The sequence below is a fragment of the Pan troglodytes genome, chromosome 8 (assembly GCF_028858775.2).
Source record: "Pan troglodytes isolate AG18354 chromosome 8, NHGRI_mPanTro3-v2.0_pri, whole genome shotgun sequence".
In the NCBI taxonomy this organism is placed as follows: Eukaryota; Metazoa; Chordata; class Mammalia; order Primates; family Hominidae; genus Pan; species Pan troglodytes.
Genome location: NC_072406.2, coordinates 60707497 through 60729952, shown reverse-complemented (window position 1 = coordinate 60729952; position 22456 = coordinate 60707497). Strand labels below are relative to the sequence as shown.

Here is a 22456-nt window from a genome sequence, read left to right as displayed (position 1 = left end):
TCTCTGGTTAGGTATCCAGGCAAGATTGCAAAAAACAGTGGGAGGTAACTTTATTTTGTGTAGGAGGGGCTCGAATATGTTCATTAGTTTATTTGACGTAGTCTTCATGAAGAAACAGAAAAACATCATCATCATGTATCTACATTTTTATTTAAAATTAAAAGGTCTCCTCCAAACCTAATTGTCATTCTAACTCTAAGAATGCAATATGTTCTGTAAACATTAAGAAAATAACTTACAGCTTCTGCTTCAGAAGGATCATACCAGACATTGATGTACGGGTGTTGGAGAGCTTCATCTACAGAGATCCTTTTAGATGCATCTATTACCAGCATTTTGGATAACAAATCCCTTGCCTGACTGGCTGCAAACATAATGATGTTAATGTACATATATTTGTAAAGATTCTCAAATTATTAATAATTTGAGATTTTTTAAAAAGCATATGTTTTAAAAATATTACTGTAAAATTATCTTATACATATGATTAAAATATATAAAATTAAAGAAAAAAAAAACAAAAACCTCATTTTTTTCCCCACCATCCAGAGAAAACCTTGGGTTCATGTCCCATAAGAATATGAATACATATAAACACACAAACCCATACACACACACTACACACCCCAAATGGGATTAAATGTACATATTTGTAAAAAGTACCTTTAAGTTTGTTGTGTTCTGAGTCAGCTGGGAAAAGGACATCAGGGAAGAGTTTCTCAAAGCTATATCCAGCATATTTAGGTCTGTTTTCAACGTAAGTCCTTACTGTTGGTTGCAGTTTCTTCATGAATTCAGGACATGGTGTTCCAAGCTGTTCAATAACTTTATTCCACTGATCAATATCTAATATCAAGTAGCTAAGAAAAATACTCCATAACTAATGTTCAATACATTAGTCATATTCATATTACAAGAAAACAGAAATTTAAAAATTCCTAAGAAAGGATGTGGCAATTATAAATTTTGTATCTCACAGGCACCCTGCAAAAGGCAATGATTGTAGGTGGACAGAAATGATCAATAAATAAGCTTTATTAACCTTATTTATTGTGTGTTCAAACTAACTGATTTCACCTTAAAATGGAAGCTTAAACTCACAAATTCTAAATAAAATGATAAGCAACTAAGAATAATGACAATTACTATCCATAGTGGCTCTAACTGCAAACTGCACACAATGCTATAATAATATACAAAATTTTTCCTTTTCTGTCAATTTATCAGAAAACATGATTATATCTCCTAGACAATATTTCTAGAACACATCCTGTTTTACTGAGTTTTCTACACTAACAGAAAATAATCAGTTGCAATAAAAATAAAGGCTTCGATAAAAGTGGCATTTTCTTTTGCCATTCTTTGTTTAGCTTAGGTTTAAAAAAATTTTCTAAAGCTCTGACCCTTATAAAAAAGATTCAGTTTTTTGCTAAGTTGTAAGGTTAGGATTTCTTGGTCTCCTTTCCTCTAGTCTTTACACTCCAGGACCCTGAAGGCCAAGGCCTAAAACTCACTTATTGTAATCTTGTGAATATGGCTTTTCCCATTCTTCCTCCTGAAACAATTCTAAGTGTTACTAGCTGGTAAACACATAACAAATCACTGTTAATATAAATATTAAAAGTAGTGGGATGAACAAAAAGTATGAATCCAAAGCTATCGTTACCATACAAAACTACTACTGCTGAAATTCTCAGATGAAAGGGTCAGTATGTTATGTGAGTAATGAGACAACAATCAAAAGACACAAACCACACAGAACATTAACAAAAAGGAGGTAGGGGACAAAACAAAAGGATGGCCAGAAGCAACAGACAGCTCCAAAATTCATATTAAGTTGTACGTATTTCTAGACTTAAGTGTATAATTATTATAAATTTTTAATGCAAGCCATGATTTTTGATTTAGGTTAAATCAACTCAAAGCCAGCAAGTAATTGTGCATAACTACAATTGAGCAGGGTTCAGAATTAACATATGAAACAATAAATAACGGAAAGAAAAGTCTATGTCAAATAGTAGGTGGTATTTTAAGAGTAATTTAACAATATATTAGGGAGAGACAAAATACATTATACCTGACCAAACTGAAGTGCTATCATACATTTTGACCTTTAGAAACTACATTTTAGGCCAAAGATAAGGATACGATCTGTACCTGGGAACAAAACACCACCTTTGATCATTTCTCCCATGATGCACCCAACTGACCAAATGTCAACTGAAAACAAAATGCAATGACATTAACATAAAGATTTTGGTTAAAATAAAAAAAAGAAAGAAATAAATAAAATCACACACACCATGTATACTTCAAAATTATAAAAAGCAGTATAAAATAAAAATGAGTGACAGTGAATGTGCTCTGACTACCAGCAGAGACTGTATGTCCTACTGCCAGATGCAGCCTACAAATATTTCAGCTTCTTATCTCAACAATTTTTGAACTATAATAGCCACAAACTTTATGCCTGTTTAAAAACCCATCTGTATAAATGTAGCATATTCATTTTCATTAGAGAACATAAAGAAGTTCATCGCCTAACTAATTAACTGCTGCAGCAGCACAAGGATACAGTCCCTTCCTGGAAAGAGGATTTTGTGGCAAACCATTTCTCCCATAATGCACCCCACAGACCATAAATCCACTATATGTTTGCAGCACAAAAGAAGGAAAAGCAAAGCAAAAGGTCATTAAAATCAAAGAAGCATAATATGACTGCATTATATAAAAACTGCAAAACGTCACGAAAAGAAAAAAAGTGATTGTAACTTTAGCTAATGGAATAATTTAAAACACAAATTATTTTTTGAAAGTCTTTGGTTCACAAAAGAAAATGTAAAGTGTGGCATTTTAACTACATATCTAATTTCAAATTGAGAGCTATGCACAGAAATTGCATAAATAGAAAAACCCTGCATGTTTGTCCCTGAGAACTTGTTTATAAAATATGAAATAGAACCAAACACAAACTTTGTAAATAAAAATGTACATGAGGTAGTAAAATTATAAAAATAAAATCTTTATACTATACTATTTAGAAGTTCAACTGTGCATTATACTCTCTAAGTTAAAGAAAAAAGCATGAGAAAATAATTCAGCATATTAAAATATCTAACAGAAATAATCTCTATGAATAATTATGATAAAAAAGTTAATCTAAAGCTCTTTAGAATTTTTAAACTGGATTTCCCAAATACATTTAATTGAGAAGTGCTATGCTTGTTCTGAATTAAAAGTCCATTTGTTTTCTTGGCAACATCATGCTACATTTACCCTACTATCCCAAAAGGAACAAGTGCACAGAGAACCAACAACTAATCAAGGAAAACTTAGTAAGAGAAATGTATTTCATGTTTCCTACCTAAAGTTTTTTAAACCCATAAAACCAAACTGCTTTTGGCTTAAGAAGTTAGTTTTGGAAACTAACTGCTTTCCAAAATGCTCTGAGTAGCCTGCAATAAAAGGTACATAAAGCAAAGTTGGCTAGATACAGTAAGTCAGTTCCCACGAATTGAGTATGAAGAGTCTCCTGGAAGACTTACTGATGACCCTTGCCAACTGTAAATGGGAATCCCAATCAATGTTGACAAGAATCTGCTAGACACAGAAACAGACAATTTGGAATCTCCACTTACTAAGGGAAACTGACAACACATCATGGCATTTTATGCCTTTGGGTTTGAATATCACACAAAAAGGAGAGAGTAAGTGCTTGCAGTGTAACAGGAAAAGAGGGAAGAATGAGCAATTTAGAAGGAAAAGCCTTAGAAACTTGCATTTAGTTGTGACATCTGAAGGTCCCAATTCTTTAAAATGACAAGAGGAAAATGGCACAAATAGATGTCAGAAAGACACATGCCCTTTACTCATGTTAAAGGACTTAGAAAATTAAAGCCTGTACTTTCTAATACAGTACATTCTTATTAAAAGGCTGCCAGTTCACTGAAGAGTCTTAAGAGCTAAACTGGAAATTACTTTTGGAAATACTGTGGAACTAAAGTTTCCCTAAAATGTCATATTAAAATGAATGAATATTTTCATATTTATGTCATGGTTCAGCTTTCAAGGATAAGATTTTAGAAAAAAAATTTAATATTTATAAATTAGTGCCTCAGAGAAAAATTTTTTCTAAGGTTTCCGTTTTTGACAAAAATCTATTAGAATAAATCTTCTCTACAGATTTTATAGAGAATGTTAAACTTCAAATATCCAGCATACAACTTATTTGGTAACTTTCAGAAAAGCTTATTTTTAAACAAAAGTATTTTGAAAGCTGCAAGCATGAGAGAAGATATTATCTGGGCCAGTGAAGACTAGGAACATAAGTCTGATTCATGCACAACTCTAGCTTTAAACTAACTGCTTAGTCTATTAAGCAGTTAAAAATATATTGATTACACTGCTTTCCAAAATGCTCTGAGTAGCCTGCAATAAAAGGTACATAAAGCAAAGTTGTTAAAATGGGTGGGAGGCCAGGCGTTGTGGCTCAAACTCCTGTAATCCCAGCACTTTGGGAGGCTGAGGCAGGTGGATCACCTAAGGTCAGGAGTTCAAGACCAGCCTGGCCAACATAATGAGACCCTGTCTCTACTAAAAATACAAAAATTAGCCAGGCATGGTGGCACATGCCTATAGTCCCAGCTACTCGTAGGTTGAAGCAGGAGAATGGCTTGAAGCCAGGAGGTGGAGGCTGCAGTGAGCCAAGATGGCATGACTGCACTCCAGCCTGGGCGACAGAGCGAGACTCCATCTCAAAAATAAATAAATAAATAAATAAATAAATAAGATAAATAAAATGAGTGTGAGATGTCATTAAAAGGAGGAAGTACTTATGTTTAACCTTGCTGGCTAATGTAGTTATAATCATTAAGCATTACATTTGACTCCGTTTCCTAGGGTGGGAATGGGAAGGCAAGAAGGTGACCTACATAATTCTTAACTAAAGAGGAACCATATGCCAGTTCATTTTTTATTTTATTTTATTTTTTGAGACAGAGTCTCGCTTTGTCGCCCAGGCTGGAATGCAGTGGTGCAATCTCGGCTCACTGTAACCTCCACCTCCCGGGTTCAAGTGATTCTCATGCCTCACCTCCAGAATAGCTGGGATTACAGGTGTGCACCACCACACCTGACTAATTTCTGTACTTTCAGTAGAGACAGGGTTTTGCCATGTTGCTCAGGCTGGTCTAGAACTCCTAGCCTCGAGTGATCCACGAGCCTCGGCCTCCCAAAGTGCTGGGATTATAGGTGTAAGCGACCATACCCAGCCTCAATTCTATATATGACAGTTTTTCTTAGTGCTAATTTCTGGCAGGGAGCTATCCTAAGATCATATTTATAGGACACTGACACATAACACCATATCTATGACAATCAATTACAGCAAATGCAAAAGCAATCTTCATGCTGGTGGGTCACGTGAAGTTATCAATTCCCCCCCCCCAAAAAAACTTCAAATTTCAGGTAGAGTGTAAGTAAAAAGAACAGCATATTTACTTAAGAATAAAAAATTAATAGCAAATGTTTAAAGTATTTGTTTTTAATCAGCTCAGAAAATCAAGCTCAGCTTAATCGTATCTTTTATAAAAAAAGAATCTTAAAAGTTGACTTATTACAATTTCCTGATTCAAAATGAACTGCTATTCCAGATTCCTTGCCAGAAAAAATGTCTAGGTTTTATTCTTGGTAGTATTTTGGATGAAGTCACCACATTTTTTAAAACGATGGTTTATTTCCATAAAATCCCATGCTTCTTAGCAGATTTATTCATCTCCTAAATTTCTAAGACTCAACAAAATTTCTTCCTAAATTAAATATAAGTAGGTATATGCATACAAAATGTTTAAATTCATGATCTACATGCCAGATAATTTTGTTCAACACTGATTCTTAGGTTGATTGATACAATTGGATATACCCATACAAAATACTAAAAGTCATTTCCTTAAGGCTGGATACAACGTTTTAATGAAACTTTACTGCTTCCTTCAAGAGGTCACCTTAATTATCCATCAGCTTTGCAGAGGCCTTAATGTATCTCCTAAAATTTACAATGAGTGCTACTGCTATGAGCTTTAGTTTCATGGGGTTAGAAATATAGGCAAATATCACTGATGTACACTAATAATAAACTGTCAGTACACTATATACATCCCTGAGACCATGTTAGAAATGTTCATTTTCAAGTTATAGGCAAGCAAAGAGCATAAATTCTGTCTCAGGGCCATGGCAACAAATTCTTTATCCAATGGTAGTAGTGATGTTATGTATCCGTATTTAAACAAATAAGGGCCCCAAGTTTTTCCAAACATTGATGAAAAAATTTATAGTTACCTGCAAACTTTTGATACACATTTCAAACAATGATACACATTTAACTCAACGTACTTCTGCTTAAGTATTTACATAAAAAATCTACTGAATAAAGAAAAAAGCTAAATCAGAAAAATATTTCAAATAAATGTGTGTGCTGACCGTTTTCCTTGTAGCCCATGCCAAGGATGACCTCGGGTGCTCTGTAGTAGCGAGTCACTACGTAAGGCGTCATCATAAAACTCGTTCCTGCAGTCCTGGCCAGACCGAAGTCAAGAATCTTCAAAGTGCAGTCAGATTTTACTACTATATTACTGGGCTTTAAGTCCTTCAGAAAATAAAAATTAAAAAATGACTGCCATGATATATAGGAAAATCCTACAGTTCACAATAAAGTTATACTATCCCTTGCAAAACATTCATGTTAATTGTTCGTTTTTCTCACTGTAATATTACTGCACTGATTCATCGTTAAAAGGCAAACCTGAGAAGTCAGTTTTATGGGATTTAAAATTTATGAATACATACAGTTATTAGAGAAGTTAGTAATGTTTTAATTGCTAGAAATTATGATTAGCTAGACATTTTTGGTTAGAGTAAAAGGGATTTGAAAAGACATCACAAAGCTCACATAAAAAAACTACTACAGTAAAAGAGTCATAAGTTAGCATTTATATTCATTTGCATAACATATTACCAATATTTTTAAAATCTCATTTTAAAGTCACAATAAGCTTTATATAGATGTTTTAAGTCAACAACGAGCCATCTTGTCAATCCTAACAAATGTTATTTGATCTTTTAGACTGGCAGATACCCAGTTCCAAAGGACTAGAAGAGTCATTATCCATTTTTCCATCCCTGATTTCCCACCTGAAGTCACACAAATTTGCTATAAAATTTCTGTCTGTTTGTAGAAGTAGGACACCATTGCCTTGGTGCCACTAATCTATAAAATTACTTGCTATAGATACTACTGAATAATTCAGAATTTTTCACCTGGCCCCTACTTTAACATATTCTGTGCTGTGCCCATCAAAAGTCAGGCAGCAGCATAAACACTCATGGCTTCATGTTTAACATACTTTGCCTGTTAGCTTTGATGAATACTATTATAAGCCAAAGGACCAAAAAACAAAGAAAGCATAAATCCACAACACAAATGCACTGTATTACCTGTACTGACATGCAGTATACATATTAAATATCACCGATTAATACAAAAAAGGAAAATAGCCTGCTTGAAAGACAACGATTACTTTTGTAATGTTAACATACAGAAAAGCATGTATGTTGTCTTTAACATATTTCGACAGGCAATCATGGATGGGTTTAGAAGATATGTAATCTAGTGGTTTTATGAAATTAAATATACCAACAATTCAAAGGTCTTAATGAAACAGAAGAAAAAAATTTTCATTATTGGTATTCTGTAAATATAATGTTGCTAATACTTCTAAAATACAGTACCTCAGCAAAGAAACACTGCATGTTTAAGAATAAATATTACAAGCTTTGATACTACTTCAATGTTTAGTGTGATGGTTGAAGGTTACTGGCTCTTTATACTAGCGGATTCCAATTTAGAAATAACATTCCAATTTTAAGCACTTCATTGTGAAAAAATTAAGAGCAAAGTAACAATTTTTAAAGACAGATATTTTTGTTAAGCAAAAAAATTGTCAAAAAAAGCCTCAAAGACTATTAATTGAAATTCATCCATATATATCAATATGTACCTTACAGCTGTTAATTACACTGCTAACTATACATAAGAATAGCAACTTAGAATTTATGCAGGCAGTGGAACTAACCCAACATTCTGTCTTCTTCCCCCAATTTTTCTAGCTTCCTCAGTTAGGCAAGGGCACGTGGGTAGTTCTAGTTCATGGGATGTGAGTGGAAGTAAAGAAGAGAAGGGCCAGTGCACAACTTCCTGTCATCTCCTGCCCTGCTTTGGTGATTAGGAACTTTCCAGAGGATTCTCTGGCAGCCTGGGTTGCTGATCATCTATGTAAACGCACAGTCCACAAACCCACCATGATCTGCACCACACATTCAGCAAAGGAAATAAGCCTGAGTCATGCTAAGCCACTGAGAATTAAGGGTTTATCTGTTATTCAGTACAGCTGAGTCTATTCTAACACTGAAACTGGTGTCAGAGGTGGGGTGTTAATTATTATAAAAACATAAGATCCTGGCTTAGCAGTTGAGCAGCAGGGAAACTCACATCGAAGGTTGGAAAGGTGATCTAGGTTATGTAGTAACAAAACATTTCATGAAGCTGTCACCTGCACAGCCACTTGTACAATGAACCTGAAGCTCTAGCACAGGGGCTGGCAAATTAAGGCCTGCCTGCTTTGTAAAGAAAGTGCTGATACTGAAACACAGTCATGCTCATTCAAGTACAGATCACCTATGGCTGCTTTTGTGTTACAATGGCAAAGTCTTGTAGCTGTGATGCAGACTATTATCCACAAAGCCTAAAATATTTACTACATGGCTTTGACAGAAAAAGTTTGTTGAACCCTGCTCTAGAAAAGACTGGAAAGCAAAACTTCAGTAGTTTGTGTTGGTAGCTACTGGTTGCATTTAAAAGAAGTAGCCACCTTTTAAAGCAGAAATAAAAGGGAACAGAGCCTAGAATTTCAGGGTCTTGCCATTTTGGAAAAGCTAAATGCTACTAGACCCCTGAAAGAAGGTATGGTAGATTGTTCTGCAAATATTCCTGCCCACCCCAGACTGTGTCCTCACCCTATCGATAGGTTCAGTCACTTGTCTTATTTTGTCCAATGGAATATGGGGGAATGTGTTTGACTCAGCATAGCTCTTGCTCTTCTACCTTTCACCATGAGAAAAGGATGTCTCTGGTGTATGCTTCAGTTTAGATGCTGAAACCTGAATATGGGACAAGCCTGAACTTGACCCATAGTTTGGAGCAGTCTCACACAGCCAACCCTGCAGACCCAAGTAAACAATAAATATTGCCTTAAGCCACTGATATCTTGGGTTGGTTTCTATGCATCATTTTCACATAATAATTCTGAAACCCTTTCAGGGAAAAAGTCCTGTAAAATTTTCAATTGATAAATTTGCCTCAGTCTGCCAACAGAAGCTTGAAAGCTTACAGAAGACTGAAGACAGCCTCAATTAAGTCCAAGAATACAGGACCCATGAGCTAAAAAAGATACTATGAAAAGAACTACAATCAGAAAGATAAGAAATATCTTAAATTTCTGAAAGAGTTAGTTAACTGTCAGACCTAACACCAAAGGTCTATGATCCTTCTACACTTCAAACAGGAGTTCTCAATTCACAGTAATTTTGCCCCAAAATAATATTTGGCAATGTCAGAAAACATTTTTGATTGTCACAACTGGGGAGTGCTACTGGCATCTAGTGGGTAGAGGCCAGGAATGCTACTAAACATTCCATCATCAAAAGAAAGAACTGTTTGCTCCAAAATGTCAATAGTGGCAAGGCTGAGAAGGATGGCCTTAAAATGACCCTTGGGCCCCAATCTTTTATAGGTAAGAAGCAGGCTGAGAAAGGTGAGCAGCCCTCAAGGAAAATACATTCTTCAATATCCACTTTAGATATATTCATGAGGATAGCAAAAAAGATGACTCTCCCACAGGGTAGAGCCAGGTACTATAGAGAACCACAGAGATCAGTCAGGAGGGCTGATTAGGAATATTCCCCACCCACGGCAAGGGACACTCACAATGTCTGTACAGAAGAATTTAATTACAACTAACCAATGACTGCATTTTTCAGTTTTCTAAATGGGATTGTTCACTGTGATAACACTGGCCCTGTCTGACCACTCCATCTACGGTATTTGGCAGGGGAGCAGTGGTTATAGGGGTGGCCATATAATTTGGTCATTCCAGTTCCTATGTTTCTGGACCAAGAGGAACAATGCCTGGATTTGATAAATGTCTTGATGGAATAGAACTTTGGGTTATTTCCCTTAAGAAGGTGTGGAATAAAGGGAGCAAAGGAATGTTTGCCAGCCAGAAGGACAGACTGTGGCAGAGGCTGGGGCTCACCACTATTCTGAAGTCTGCCCTCCCCACATTTCTGAGTTTCCTTACAAATTAAGCAAGTCTATGGCTAGCTTTGTCAATGCACTCTAAGCAGAAGTCATGTGTGTCACTTCCAAGCAAAGAAGAGCCATCCATGCACATCACTTGGCTTTCTCTTTCCGACAAAGTGACCCGCAACTATCTAGATGGTGGGACCTCGTAAGCTTTGGTCTCAGAGTAGCAATCCTGACTTGCCCTGAACCCCCAAGGGATGAAAGGTCAGGTTATTTTACCAAGTAAGTAACCTCAGACTAGCAGAAGTACTAGCCAAGGGTGGAGGTGAATCTAGAATAAGTAGTAGAGCAGAGAGATGAGTACCAATCGTGGCCTCAAGACCACCTGCAAAAAACTTAAATGCGTATCTCCACTCTAGAGTTTCCCAAAGAGCCCAAGCCAAGATAAAGGGAGATTCTTCATAATAGATAACAGACCCCAGTAGGTCTCATTAGCTCCACTTTATCACATTAAGAAATTTTCTACAGATGTACTTCATTTTTACCACTTTATGTACTGATACTAAGGGAGTAAGTTAGAATATCCCAATACAACTGTGCTTGTGCCATTCTTCTATTTTCTACAGTTTAAGCTTTTTGTATAGCAACCCTACTTCATGTATAATTGTGTATCCTAATTGGATAGTGTCTTTCACTTTGAAAACGCGAGACTCTTTATTCTCAGAGAGGAACACTTCCTCTCTGACCCCGCCATATTCAACTTTATCTCATTAAATAGAGTTACCCTTGTTTTGATGTTTGCATTTTCCTGGTATATGTCTGCCAACCTCTCTGCCTTCAGCCTTTTGAAGTTAGCTACGAATGTTTGTGTTATGGAAATACGCAGTTGTTGTTGAGCCTTGTGTGCTGCCAAAATCTGACCTTTTTAAACTAAGGAACTAATCCGATTAACATATTACCATAAATATTGCTCTTTTGTAATTTTGTGTTTGTTTTTTGTGGTTCTTGTTGTTTCCATTGTTTTCTATCTTCTACCATTTGGTCTGTTTTTCTGGTCCAGCCACCTGCTATCCTCATTAATCTGGAACCTTTCTATTTGGAGGGGTGTGCTTTACTAAAATCAAATGAACTTCCACAATGTTGGATTACTGCCCCGGTCTAAGGACTTAGGAAACAAACAACCCAAACCTAGAAGTTTCACTCGTCTGCTCTACTTCACATAGTGTATGAGTAGGGGCTCAGGAAGATAAAATACTCTCCCATTTAAAGAGATTTTAATTATGTTATTTAAAGATTGCATTAGACAAATGATTAGAGCAGCTGTATATGTAATATACAAGGAATTCACTTACAATGATAATTAAGGATAAGCCTGTAGCAGGATTGTTCACTTAAAAAAAAAAGCCCCAATAGCCCTAAGACATAATTGTCTTATACTGTGAAAACTATCTCTGTATTTATTTTATTACATGAGTAAGGTTATTTGACGCAGATGACTCAAAAGAAAGATGTAATTCCACTGAACTAAATAATTTTTAAAAATTCCAGGCTGGGCATGATGGCTCATGCCTGTGATCCCAGCACTTTGGGAGGTCAAGGCAGCTGGATTGCTTGAAGCCAGGAATACAAGACCAGCCTGGGCAATATGGCAAGACCCCGTCTCTACAAAAAAATAAAAAATAAAAATTTGCCAGGCATGGTGGTACATGTCCATAGTCTTAGCTACTTGGGAGGCTGAAGTGGGATGATCACTGAGCCCAGGAGGTAAAGGCTGCAGTAAGCCATGTTCATGCTACTGCACTCATGCCTGGGTGACAGAGAGAGACCCTGTCTCAAAAAAAAAAAAAAAAAAAAAAATTCTTTTCAACCTATTGAACCCAGGAGTTCAAGGCTGCAAGTGAACTATGATTACGCCACTGCATCCTGGCCTGAGTGACAGAGGAAGATTCTGTCTCTCAGGAAAAAAAAAAAAAAAAATCCTCTCAATACTTTTCAAAGAATAAGCTAGATTTAACTAAAATACAAAACATACCAACACACAAAAAAATTTTACATAAATGTTCATGTCAGCATTACCTGTAATAGTCAGTGGTGACAACCCAAATTATAATCAAGTGATAAATGGATAAACAATATATCTATACAGTGAAATATTTGTCAATAAAATGACAAGAAGAACTGACACACAATAAATACATGAATGAACCTTGAAAAGATTATGCTAGGTAAAATAAGCCAAGCACAAAATATCACATATTATATAATTCTATGTACATGAAATGTCCAGAATAGACAAATATACAAAGACAGAAAGTAGATTAGTGTTTGCTTAGGGCTAGAGGTGAAAGGAACACAGAAGAATGGGAAATAAAGATGAGTGGATGTGGAGTTTCTTTTAGGGCAATGGAATTTTCTAAAGTTAAGATTGTGGTAACGAGCATACAATCTTCAAATATAATAAACACTGAGTGGTACACGTTAAATGAATAAATTGTATGGCATGTAAATTATATTGCAAAAAAGCAGGTAAAAATCCCAGAGAACAAAAATATAAAATATTTCTGAATATATATGTGTGTGTGTGTGTATGTATATATATGTATGTGTATATATATATATATATATATATATATATATATATATACACTCAATTTTGGTAACTTGGTAATATTCAATTCCCAATTTGGAATGACTGGTAATAATAGCAGTTTATTTTGTATACTGCTTCACTTCAGAGCAAAAACAAACTTTACATTGCTCCATATAAATCAGTGAAATACAGTGATACTAAGAATTTGATGAGAGGCAGTGATGTCAGCCAAAATAGCTCCACAGAAGCACCATAAAACATCAAAGTGTCAGAATAAACTTTTTCAGAATTCTGGAAATTATTCAAAGGTTTATGGCTATCAAGTGAACTCAGAACCAAGAAAATGGCAACTTAAAAACAGGAAACCACCTCACACCCTTTAGGATGGTTACTATGAAAAAAATAAAGTGTTGGTAAGAATGAGGAATAACTGAAACCCTTCTGCACTACTGGTGGGAATGTAAAATGGTACAGCTGCTATGGAAAACAGTGTGGCAGTTTCTCAAAATGTTAAAAAGAATGACCATGTGATCCGGCAATTCCACTTCTGGCTGTAGCCCAAATGAACTGAAAAGTAGGGTCTCAAAGAGATATTTGGACAACCATGTTCATAGCAGCATTTTTCAAAGGAGCTAAATGCGGAACCAACCCAATTGCCACTGATTGATGAATGGATAAGCAAGTATGGTATATACATAAATGGAATATTATTCAGCCTTGAAAAGGAAGAAAATTCTGACATATGCTGCAACATGGATAAACCTTGAGCACATTATGCTAAGTGAAATAAGCCAGTTGCAAGGAGGCAAATACTGCATGATTCCGCTTATATGAGGTATTTATAGTAGCCAAAATCATATAGACATAAAATAGAATGACGTCTGTCGGGGGTTGCGGGGAGAGGAGAATAGGGAATTACTGTCTGGTGGGTGGAGAGTTGCAGCTTCACAAGATGAAAAGAATTCTGGAGATGGATGGTGGTGATGGTTGCACATTATGAATGTATTTAATGCCACAGAACTGTAGATTTAATGGTTAAAATGGCACATTTTATATGTATTTACTACAATAAAAAGGTGGGGAAAAAACATTGGGAAATATTTCCAGCATTTTAACTAGTCTTTGGCTCTACCTGCCTCCCTAACTAGGCAAGGATTTTGAAGAAAGCAGCCACATTTTCAGTGTGGGACCCTGGTCCAAGGCTAGACAGAGGCATTCCTTGAAAACATGGTTAAGGCAAGTAAATAGCCCAATGCTGCCTGGGACAAAACATTAAAGTGGAGGAGAAAACAAGACATGGCATACCATTAAGCATATCAACTTTGCATAATGGGAGTTCCAAAAGGAGAAGAAAGAGAAAAATGAGCAGAAAAAATATTTAAGAAAATAATGACTGAAAATTTGCTAAATTTGATAAAAGATATGAATCTATTTTTTCTTTTTAGCTTCCTTCCATCCTGATCAAAAAAGACATGAATCTACATATCCAAGCTGCTGAATGAATTCTAAGATGGATAAACATAAAGAGATCTGCACTAAGACACATAATCAAACTGTTGAAAGCGAAAGACAAAAAGGCATCTTGAGAGCAGCAAGAGAGGTGCATTTGTCACTTACAAAAGATCCTCAACGAGCTTAACAGCTGATTTATCACTGGAAGCCATGGCAAAACAAATAGCAATGGATGATACATCTAAAGTGCTGAAAGAGGCCAGGTAGGGTGGCTCACGCCTGTAATCCCAGCACTTTGGGAGGCCAAGGCGGGCAGATCACTTGAGGTCAGGAGTTCGAGACCAGCCTGACCAACATGGTGAAACTCTGTCTCTACTAAAAATACAAAATATTAACCAGGCGTGGGGGCAGGCCCCTGTAATCCCAGCTACTTGGGAGGCTGCGGCAGGAGAATTGCTTGAACCCAGGAGGTAGAGGTTGCAGTGAGCTGAGAATGGAGAAGACAAGACAAGACAAATGGGAGGGGAGGGGAGGGGAGGGGAAGAGAGGAGAGGGTGGAGAAAGGAAGGAAGGGGAAGGGAGGGAGGAAGGGAGGGAAGGAGAAAAAAGAAAGAAAAGAAAAAAGAAAAGAAGGAAGGAAATGGTAAGACATCCTATGTTTGTGAATTGGAAGACTAAATATTGTTACGATGGCAAAACTACCTAAGCAATCTACAGATGCAATGAAATACTAATTAGAATTCTAATTGCCCTTTCTGCAGAAATAGAATGATACTCAAATTCATATGGCATCACAAAGGGCTCTGAAAAGCTAAAACAATATTGTAAAAGAATAAAGCTGGAGAATTGATACTTCTCCATTTCAAGTTACTACGAAGCTAAAAGTGATCAAAATAATGTGGTACTAGTATAATACATGGTCAGGCACATAGGAACTATGTGAAACAGAACTGAGAGTCCAAAAATGAAACCATGTGTCTATGACCAACTGTTTTTTGACAGGGGTGCCAAGACCATTCAATGGGTTAAGAGTAGTCTGTAACAAATGGTGCTGGCACAACTAAATTGCCACATACAAAAGAATGAAGTTGGAACCTTACCTCATGCCAGACAAAAAATTAACTCAAAATAGATCAAAGACCTACATGTGAGACTTAAACTATAAAACTCTTAGAAGAGCCCATAAGACTAAATCTTCATGACCATGGGTTTGACAATGGATTCTTATACATGATACCAAAAACACAAGTGATGAAATAAACAATTGTATTTCATTAAAATTATAGTTTTTGTGCATTAAAGGAAATCATCAGCAAAGTGAACAGACAACCTACAGAATGGGAGAAAATATTTACAAATTATATACCTGATAAAGGTTTCATATATGAAATATATAAAGAAATGCTAAAACTACAACAAAAAGACAAACAACCCAATTTAAAAATGAGCAAAGGGCTTGAATACACATTTCTCCAAAGAAGATACACAAATGGCCACAAGCACATGAAAAATGCCCAACATTATTAGTCGTTAGGGAGATGCAAAGTAAAATCACAAGAAACACCACTTCGTACCCATTAGGATGGCTAGAATTTAAAAAGTCAGATAACAAGTACTGACAAGGATGTGAAGAAACTGGAACCCGCATACACTGCTAGTGGGAATGTAAAATAGTGCAGTCACTGTGCAGTTTGATGGTTCCTCAGAAAGTTAACTATAGAATCACCATATGACTCAGCACTTCCAGTCACAGGTATATCCCAAAGGACTGAAAATATATATTCCAACAAATATTTGTGCTTGAATTTTCATAGCACGATCCATAATAGCTGAAAGGTAGAAATAACCCAAATGTCCATCGATGGATGAATGGATAAACGAAATATGGTATATAGAATATTATTCAGTCATAAAAAGGAATGAACTATTGATACATGGTAAACATGGAGAAATCTTGAAAACATCACGCCGTATTTCATATAAATGGAAACATAAAGGCAAATCTAGACACAGAAAGCAGACTGGTATCATGCCAGGGCAAAGATGCACAACTGCTTAAGAAACATGGAGACTTTTTTGGGGGTAATGAAAATATTTTAGAATTTAATATGGGTGGTAGTTGTACAGCACTGTGAAAGTACTAAAAATGCCACTTTAGAATGGTTAATTTTGTTACATGAATTTCACCTCAATGAGAAAACAAAGAGTATGATGATAGTTTTTTCTACTAACCCGATGAATAATTCCAGCAGAATGAAGGTGCTTGATTCCACACAGCATCTGATAGAGAAGGTAGGACATTCTTTCATGATCTAGCTCCATCTGAATCACTTGGCAAAGATTTGCATCCATGAGCTCCATGACTATGTAACTTTATGAGTGAAAAAAGAGAACAGCTAAAGTGTCCAGCAGCAATCTAAGAAAAATGTACTAACTTAACAAAATTTTAATTATTACACTTACACATCTTGAAATTCTTCTAGGGATTTCTGTGGTGTGAAAACATTCAAAAGGCCAATTATCTATAATAAAAGTCGAGAGACAGAAAAATTAGAAATTACTTCATAATATTTTAATTTGGGAACTACAAATACATGAGTTAAAAAAACTACCATCAGTTTAAAATCTTTCTTTACATTCTAAGCTCAAGTTAATTGCTTTCATTTTATATATTGCAACTTTATGGGCAGGAGTTGGAGGAGGGGATGGATAAGTGGAGGCACAGAGGATCTGTAACCCATTTATCTGTAATTCCATTTATGAACAGTCAATTATCAAGCACTTACATTATACAAACCTCTACATAATTTATCAGCAAATGTTAAATCCCTTCTACCAGCTCTTTTCCAATTCAGTATCTCTATATAATCTCAGCCCTTTCCTCCCTTGGTTTTTCATAATACTGCACTTGCCCAGTTTTCTTCATTCCCAGTCTATTTCACTGGTTCATCCATAAGCATATCCCTTCTCACACTATTGTGTTTAATCCATTTCTTTTCACTTTTTGCACGGACATCTCACAAAATAAGGTAACACTGAATTCATTTTCATTCCTACCCAAACCCCTTACTTTTCCAGTGTGCCCTCTCTTTTACAAAAGAAGGCTCAGGGTGATTTTTGACTCCTTTTTCGGTATATGCACCATAATAAATACTCATAGAATGCTGTCCATTCTACTGTCAATCTGACCTTCAATCTCTTTTTTCCATTCCCTGTGCTATAAACAGCTTGAAGACTAACATCTAGACTGTTCATGCTGTAATTCCTTCTAACACTAGTGTTACAGATTGATTGTCCCTCACACACACACCCCACACAATTCATATGTTTAACTCCTAGCACCCAATGTGACAGTATTTGGAAATGGGGCCTTTGGAAGGTAATAAGGGTTAGATTAGGTCATGAGAGTGGGGCGCTCATAATGGAATTAGTGGCCTAAAACAAGGGAAGACGAAAAGAGCAATTTTTCTCTCCCTCTCCTTGAGCACACACTGAAGAAAGGCAAATGAGGACAAGGTGAAAAGTTGGCCACCTCCAAGTCAGAAAGCAGGCCCTCATCAAGAATCAAATTGGCCAGCAACTTGATCTTGAACTTCCCAGCCTACAGAATTGTGAGAAATAAATCTCTGTTGTTTAAGACACCCAGTGTACAGTATTTTGTTATGGTGGCCTGAGCTGATTAAGGGTCACTAACGATGGTTTTCTACAAATCCAGCTACCATTTACTGCCTATAATATGGTAAAAGAAAGACCTGATCATATTACTTACCTCCTCAAAAATTTAAAGCCAACAAATATATTCTGAAACTCCCTTGCAGTATATTCAAAAGCCTCCATGATATGCCATCAACTCACTTCATCTCCTGCTAAGTCCTATATTACACTTCATACTTTAGCTATGCTAGTTTTAAGAATGTCATTTTAAAAATGTTTTGATGCTTTTAAACATACTATTCCCTATGCTTGTCATTTATCTACTCAACTTAATTATCTTCCAGGTGAACCTCTTTTGTAGATTCTGACAACTCCTAGTTCTTGACAGAGTTGACTATTCTCTCTACTTTGTCCCCAGTTATCTTCTAATGTTGTTATGGTATTCAGCACACTGTAATCTAGTCTCATTTTCACATCAGCCTCATCCCTACCACAGAGAATCCTTATTAGAAAGAACTGTGCCTTAATCACTTTTATTGCCTAGTATATGGCAAGTTACATGACACACATATAAAAATGTTTGCTGACGATGATACTTAGGGATGGGAATTTGTTTTTTAGGCATAAACTTTATAAGGGCAGAATTGATGTTTTTCTTTTAAGCATTCAGCTTTACATAAGGTATTTAAATATTTGGTCAGTGAATAAATTCGGAAAAATAATACACCAGAAAGGGCCAAACAAATTTAAGAGAGGGAAATGATAATAAGAAAGCATCTGGCTGCTCTAAATAAGTTCAAGTCTACCAACCGCATGCAATGCACAATAGGAGACTTGGACAAATAGTAAATCTATTCTCATTAATATCTGGGAAGCCCTAGAGTAGAAGAGAGGTATTAAATATTAAAGGCATATAGAGACAGAAAGAAGATTAGTGGTTGTTTAGAACTGAGAAGGATGGGAGGTAGGGGAATGACAGCTAAAGGATAAAAGATTTCTTTCTTTTATCCTGAGGTGATAAAACTATTCTAGAACTGACTGTAGTGATGGTCCCACATATCACTGAATATACTAAAAACCATTGAATGGTATACTTCAAATGGGTGAATTGCATGACATAGAAATTATATTTCAATAAAGCTGTTATAAAAAAGATTCAAACAGATAGTTGTCCCATTTTTCAAAAAGGGAAATAAAGGAAATTATATCAGTTATAGACTGGACAGCCAAGCAAAAGTCAATGATTGATTAGTAGTGGTATATAACTACTTCAAAAGAAGTAACAATTACCAAGAGCAGGTAAAAGTTCATTGAGAAATACTATTTCCTTCCATGAATAAAAACAACAAAGAACAATAGCAATAAATCAGAAAAATGCAACCAGACACAGTATATGAAGATTTCAAAATGGCATTTTAGAAAATGTTTCTAATAATAACATCCTTGTGAATAAGATGATGAATTGGAAACAGCTGGATAACTGTGATAGTCAGACACGTAATTTCTGCAATATGCTCAAAAGTTGCTAATGAATTAATCCAGCTATTACAAAGATATCCTGAGCAAAACTGGGAAGTGAAGCCCACAAGTGAAAAGTCAGAACAAGGAAGAAAAAAGCAATCACAGCAATCACTAGTAGACCAGGAAGAGCAACCACATTTCACCTTTGAAATTTAATAGGGAGAAACATGAAGTACTATACTTAATTCTCCATAATCAAAAGAAAAAATATAAAGACTGGGTGAGATGGGAACTGTAAGGCAGGCCTGTAACAAAGAAAGACAACGGGAGTCAGATGGGGACGTAATTTCTGAACAGGGTTTTAATGTCTACAGTTAAGAGATGACATGCCTCAGCTCCTCTCAGAGGATTTGATCAGATGTGCAGTACTGTGTGCTAGGTGGCTTATGTAGTAGTGTGTGCTAGGTCACTTTCAAAGTGTGTTCAGAGATAAACAGCCAAGATTAAAAAAGAAACTCAAGACCATCTATGAAAAGAATGAGAAAAACCAGAGATGCTTAGACCAGTGAAGAGACAATCTGTACAGAGGATGAAATTGTTTAAAAGGCAAAACACTACAAAAACATCCATCCATGGGTGAGTGGAATAATTCAGTTACCATTTCCAGTTTTCCCATATTTAGCTTTATACTCACTCACTGAACAGATATATTCTGAGTACCTACTCTTGTCCACACTCTTCTAGGTGCTGAGAGTTCTGCCTGGATAAACCTCTGCCACCCCTGCTAGAGGCCTAATCATGTGAGACATGCTTAGTCATATTCCATGCAGTTGAACGAACCACCTTTCTTTGCAGTCACCCAGGCTTGAGAGGTAGGATTAACTGAACTCCTCCCCAAGGAAAAACTAAGGCAACACCACCACTGCCATGGAACTGTGCTCACAGGCCACAAGGGGCACGAGCAGCTCTATCCATGGACAGGATGCCACCAGCAAAACTGTGATGAGCAACACATCAAGTTCCCACTTGGAACAAGAATGGCTACCACAACTTCCTCCCTATTATTATCTAAGTTTAATCTTTGTCTCTGGACCTTTTTTACGTCATTCTTCCTCTCTGAAGGCTCCTTTCCTTCAACAATCCAATTTTTACCCCATCTTTAAGAGTCAGCCTAGGTCTACTCCTCCCCAAAGCCTTCCCAGTTAATTAAAGCTCACAGAAATTGTCCCTCTTTTTAGATTTCAATATATGGGCCACCATCATCATTTGACAAACGGCCACTGCTTTGTGATGTTTGATATTTAACTCTCTGTATGTCTGTTTTGTATTCAAAACACCATTGTAAGCTCCCCAAATAAAGGGCCTAATCCTGAACTTCCATGATTTTTTTTCCCTTGATAATGAACCCAGTAACTCCAATGCACAGAGACTTGCACATATTTAGATCTCAAAATGTGGTAAATTGTATTATCTGTAGTCAGAAAGTACTGTGCTCATTATATTATATAAACTCTTTTGGACAAACACTATGAAATGTCTTTAGTCAGATGCCTTCCGTTTAGGACTGCCTAAAAGTGTCCCTTACACAATTCACTCCTAGTTTATTTCCTCAACTGAAGAAATCATTCCATTAGAACAATCACAAAAGTATGAATAAGCTTAATGTAAGTTTAAAAAAGTATAACTGTTTATTCTCAAAATGAGTGCAAGTTATATATCTTTATAAAGACTTATCTTTGCAATCATTAGAAAATAGAATTAGAAACATGTTAATACCCTCTAGATAGTTTCAAAAACTTTCTGCTAAACCCACTATCCTCATCATAAAGTGATCAGTGAATACTGCCATCACTTAAAGAGGTGGGAGTGGGGTAGGGAGAAGTGATATAAATTTTATATTCAATATGATTAAAGTCAGAGTGTCAAAGCATAATGGGAACAATTTCCTCTCTGTGCTAATGCTACAGTTTTCTAAATGTCAGCCTGACGGAGAACAAAAAGCAGAAGATGAGATCAAGCTGAATAAAATTCTTCTCAAACGCTTATCTTTTTAAAACTCCTTTTGTAAATTAAATGACAGGAAATCATATAATCTAAATTTTAGAAGCCATTCTTTTGATACAATTTAATAAAGTTGAGGAAAATCACCCTGTAGATATATATATATATATATATATATATATATATCCCTTTTAAACAATGTTTTAATACAGAACAATTTAAAGCCCCTAATATTTAGTCTTTGATATTCATATATTCATGAATAAATCTTGATTTCATCTATACTTAGGAAACCAAAAATGTTCACTTACATTTTTGTGATTAACACATTTCATAAGAACTAGCTCTCTGTAGGCCCGCTTGGCATGAGTCTGATTCTGAAATGGTCGGCTTAGCTTCTTGATTGCAACATTTCTTTCAAGAATGGCATCATAAGCTGCACTGTAATAAGAAATTCAAAAACACAAAAAAAAACTTAAAGCAAAAATCTGTAAACTGAATTCATGAAACAGTCATATACATTTCTCACTTTCTCCAAAGACAAGTAACTGGATCCCTTCCAAGTCTATGACGCTCAACATGTGTCTTCTATATCTATTACAACATATATTTTTTTGCAACTATTTCCTAAAATGCTAATGGATCCAAATAGATAGTGGACTATGCCAACAGAGACCCTGCATGTTCGTTGTGTTGCCTCAAAGATCCACCTAGTACATCGTGGGCACTCAATGTACAAATGCATAATAATTATTTAGCTCCACTAGATAGCCTAAAGCCTAAATAAATCCTTAACCTTGTACTTCCATCAAGAAAAGGTAGGATAAAGAATGCATACGAGGCTGGGTGCAGTGGCTCACGCCTGTAATCCCAGCACTTTGGGAGGTCAAGGTGGGTGGATCACGAGGTCAGGAGATCGAGACCATCCTGGCCAACACAGT

General features: G+C 36.0%; 1 protein-coding gene across 27 annotated transcripts in view; it reads right to left on the bottom strand.

Annotated features, from left to right (window-relative positions):
* Positions 1-22456, bottom strand: part of MAPK8 (mitogen-activated protein kinase 8) — a 127986-nt gene that overhangs the window by 9662 nt on the left and 95868 nt on the right. For 14 of the 27 annotated variants that reach the window (XR_001706592.3, XR_001706591.3, XM_016918230.4 and 11 more), the window contains 7 exons: positions 21827-21956; positions 16863-16921; positions 16632-16770; positions 6478-6643; positions 2149-2220; positions 664-846; positions 240-364 (listed from right to left, as the gene is read on the bottom strand). Coding sequence is in view for 25 of the 27 variants with exons in the window: in XM_016918230.4 (XP_016773719.1) it covers positions 240-364; positions 664-846; positions 2149-2220; positions 6478-6643; positions 16632-16770; positions 16863-16921; positions 21827-21956 (874 nt within the window). In the remaining 2 variants the exon portion in view is untranslated. Of the gene's footprint in view, positions 1-239; positions 365-663; positions 847-2148; positions 2221-2575; positions 2648-6477; positions 6644-16631; positions 16771-16862; positions 16922-21826; positions 21957-22456 lie in introns of all 27 variants that reach the window. The other 13 variants (XM_009440345.5, XM_054659545.2, XM_016918232.4 and 10 more) reach the window with 1 other exon arrangement.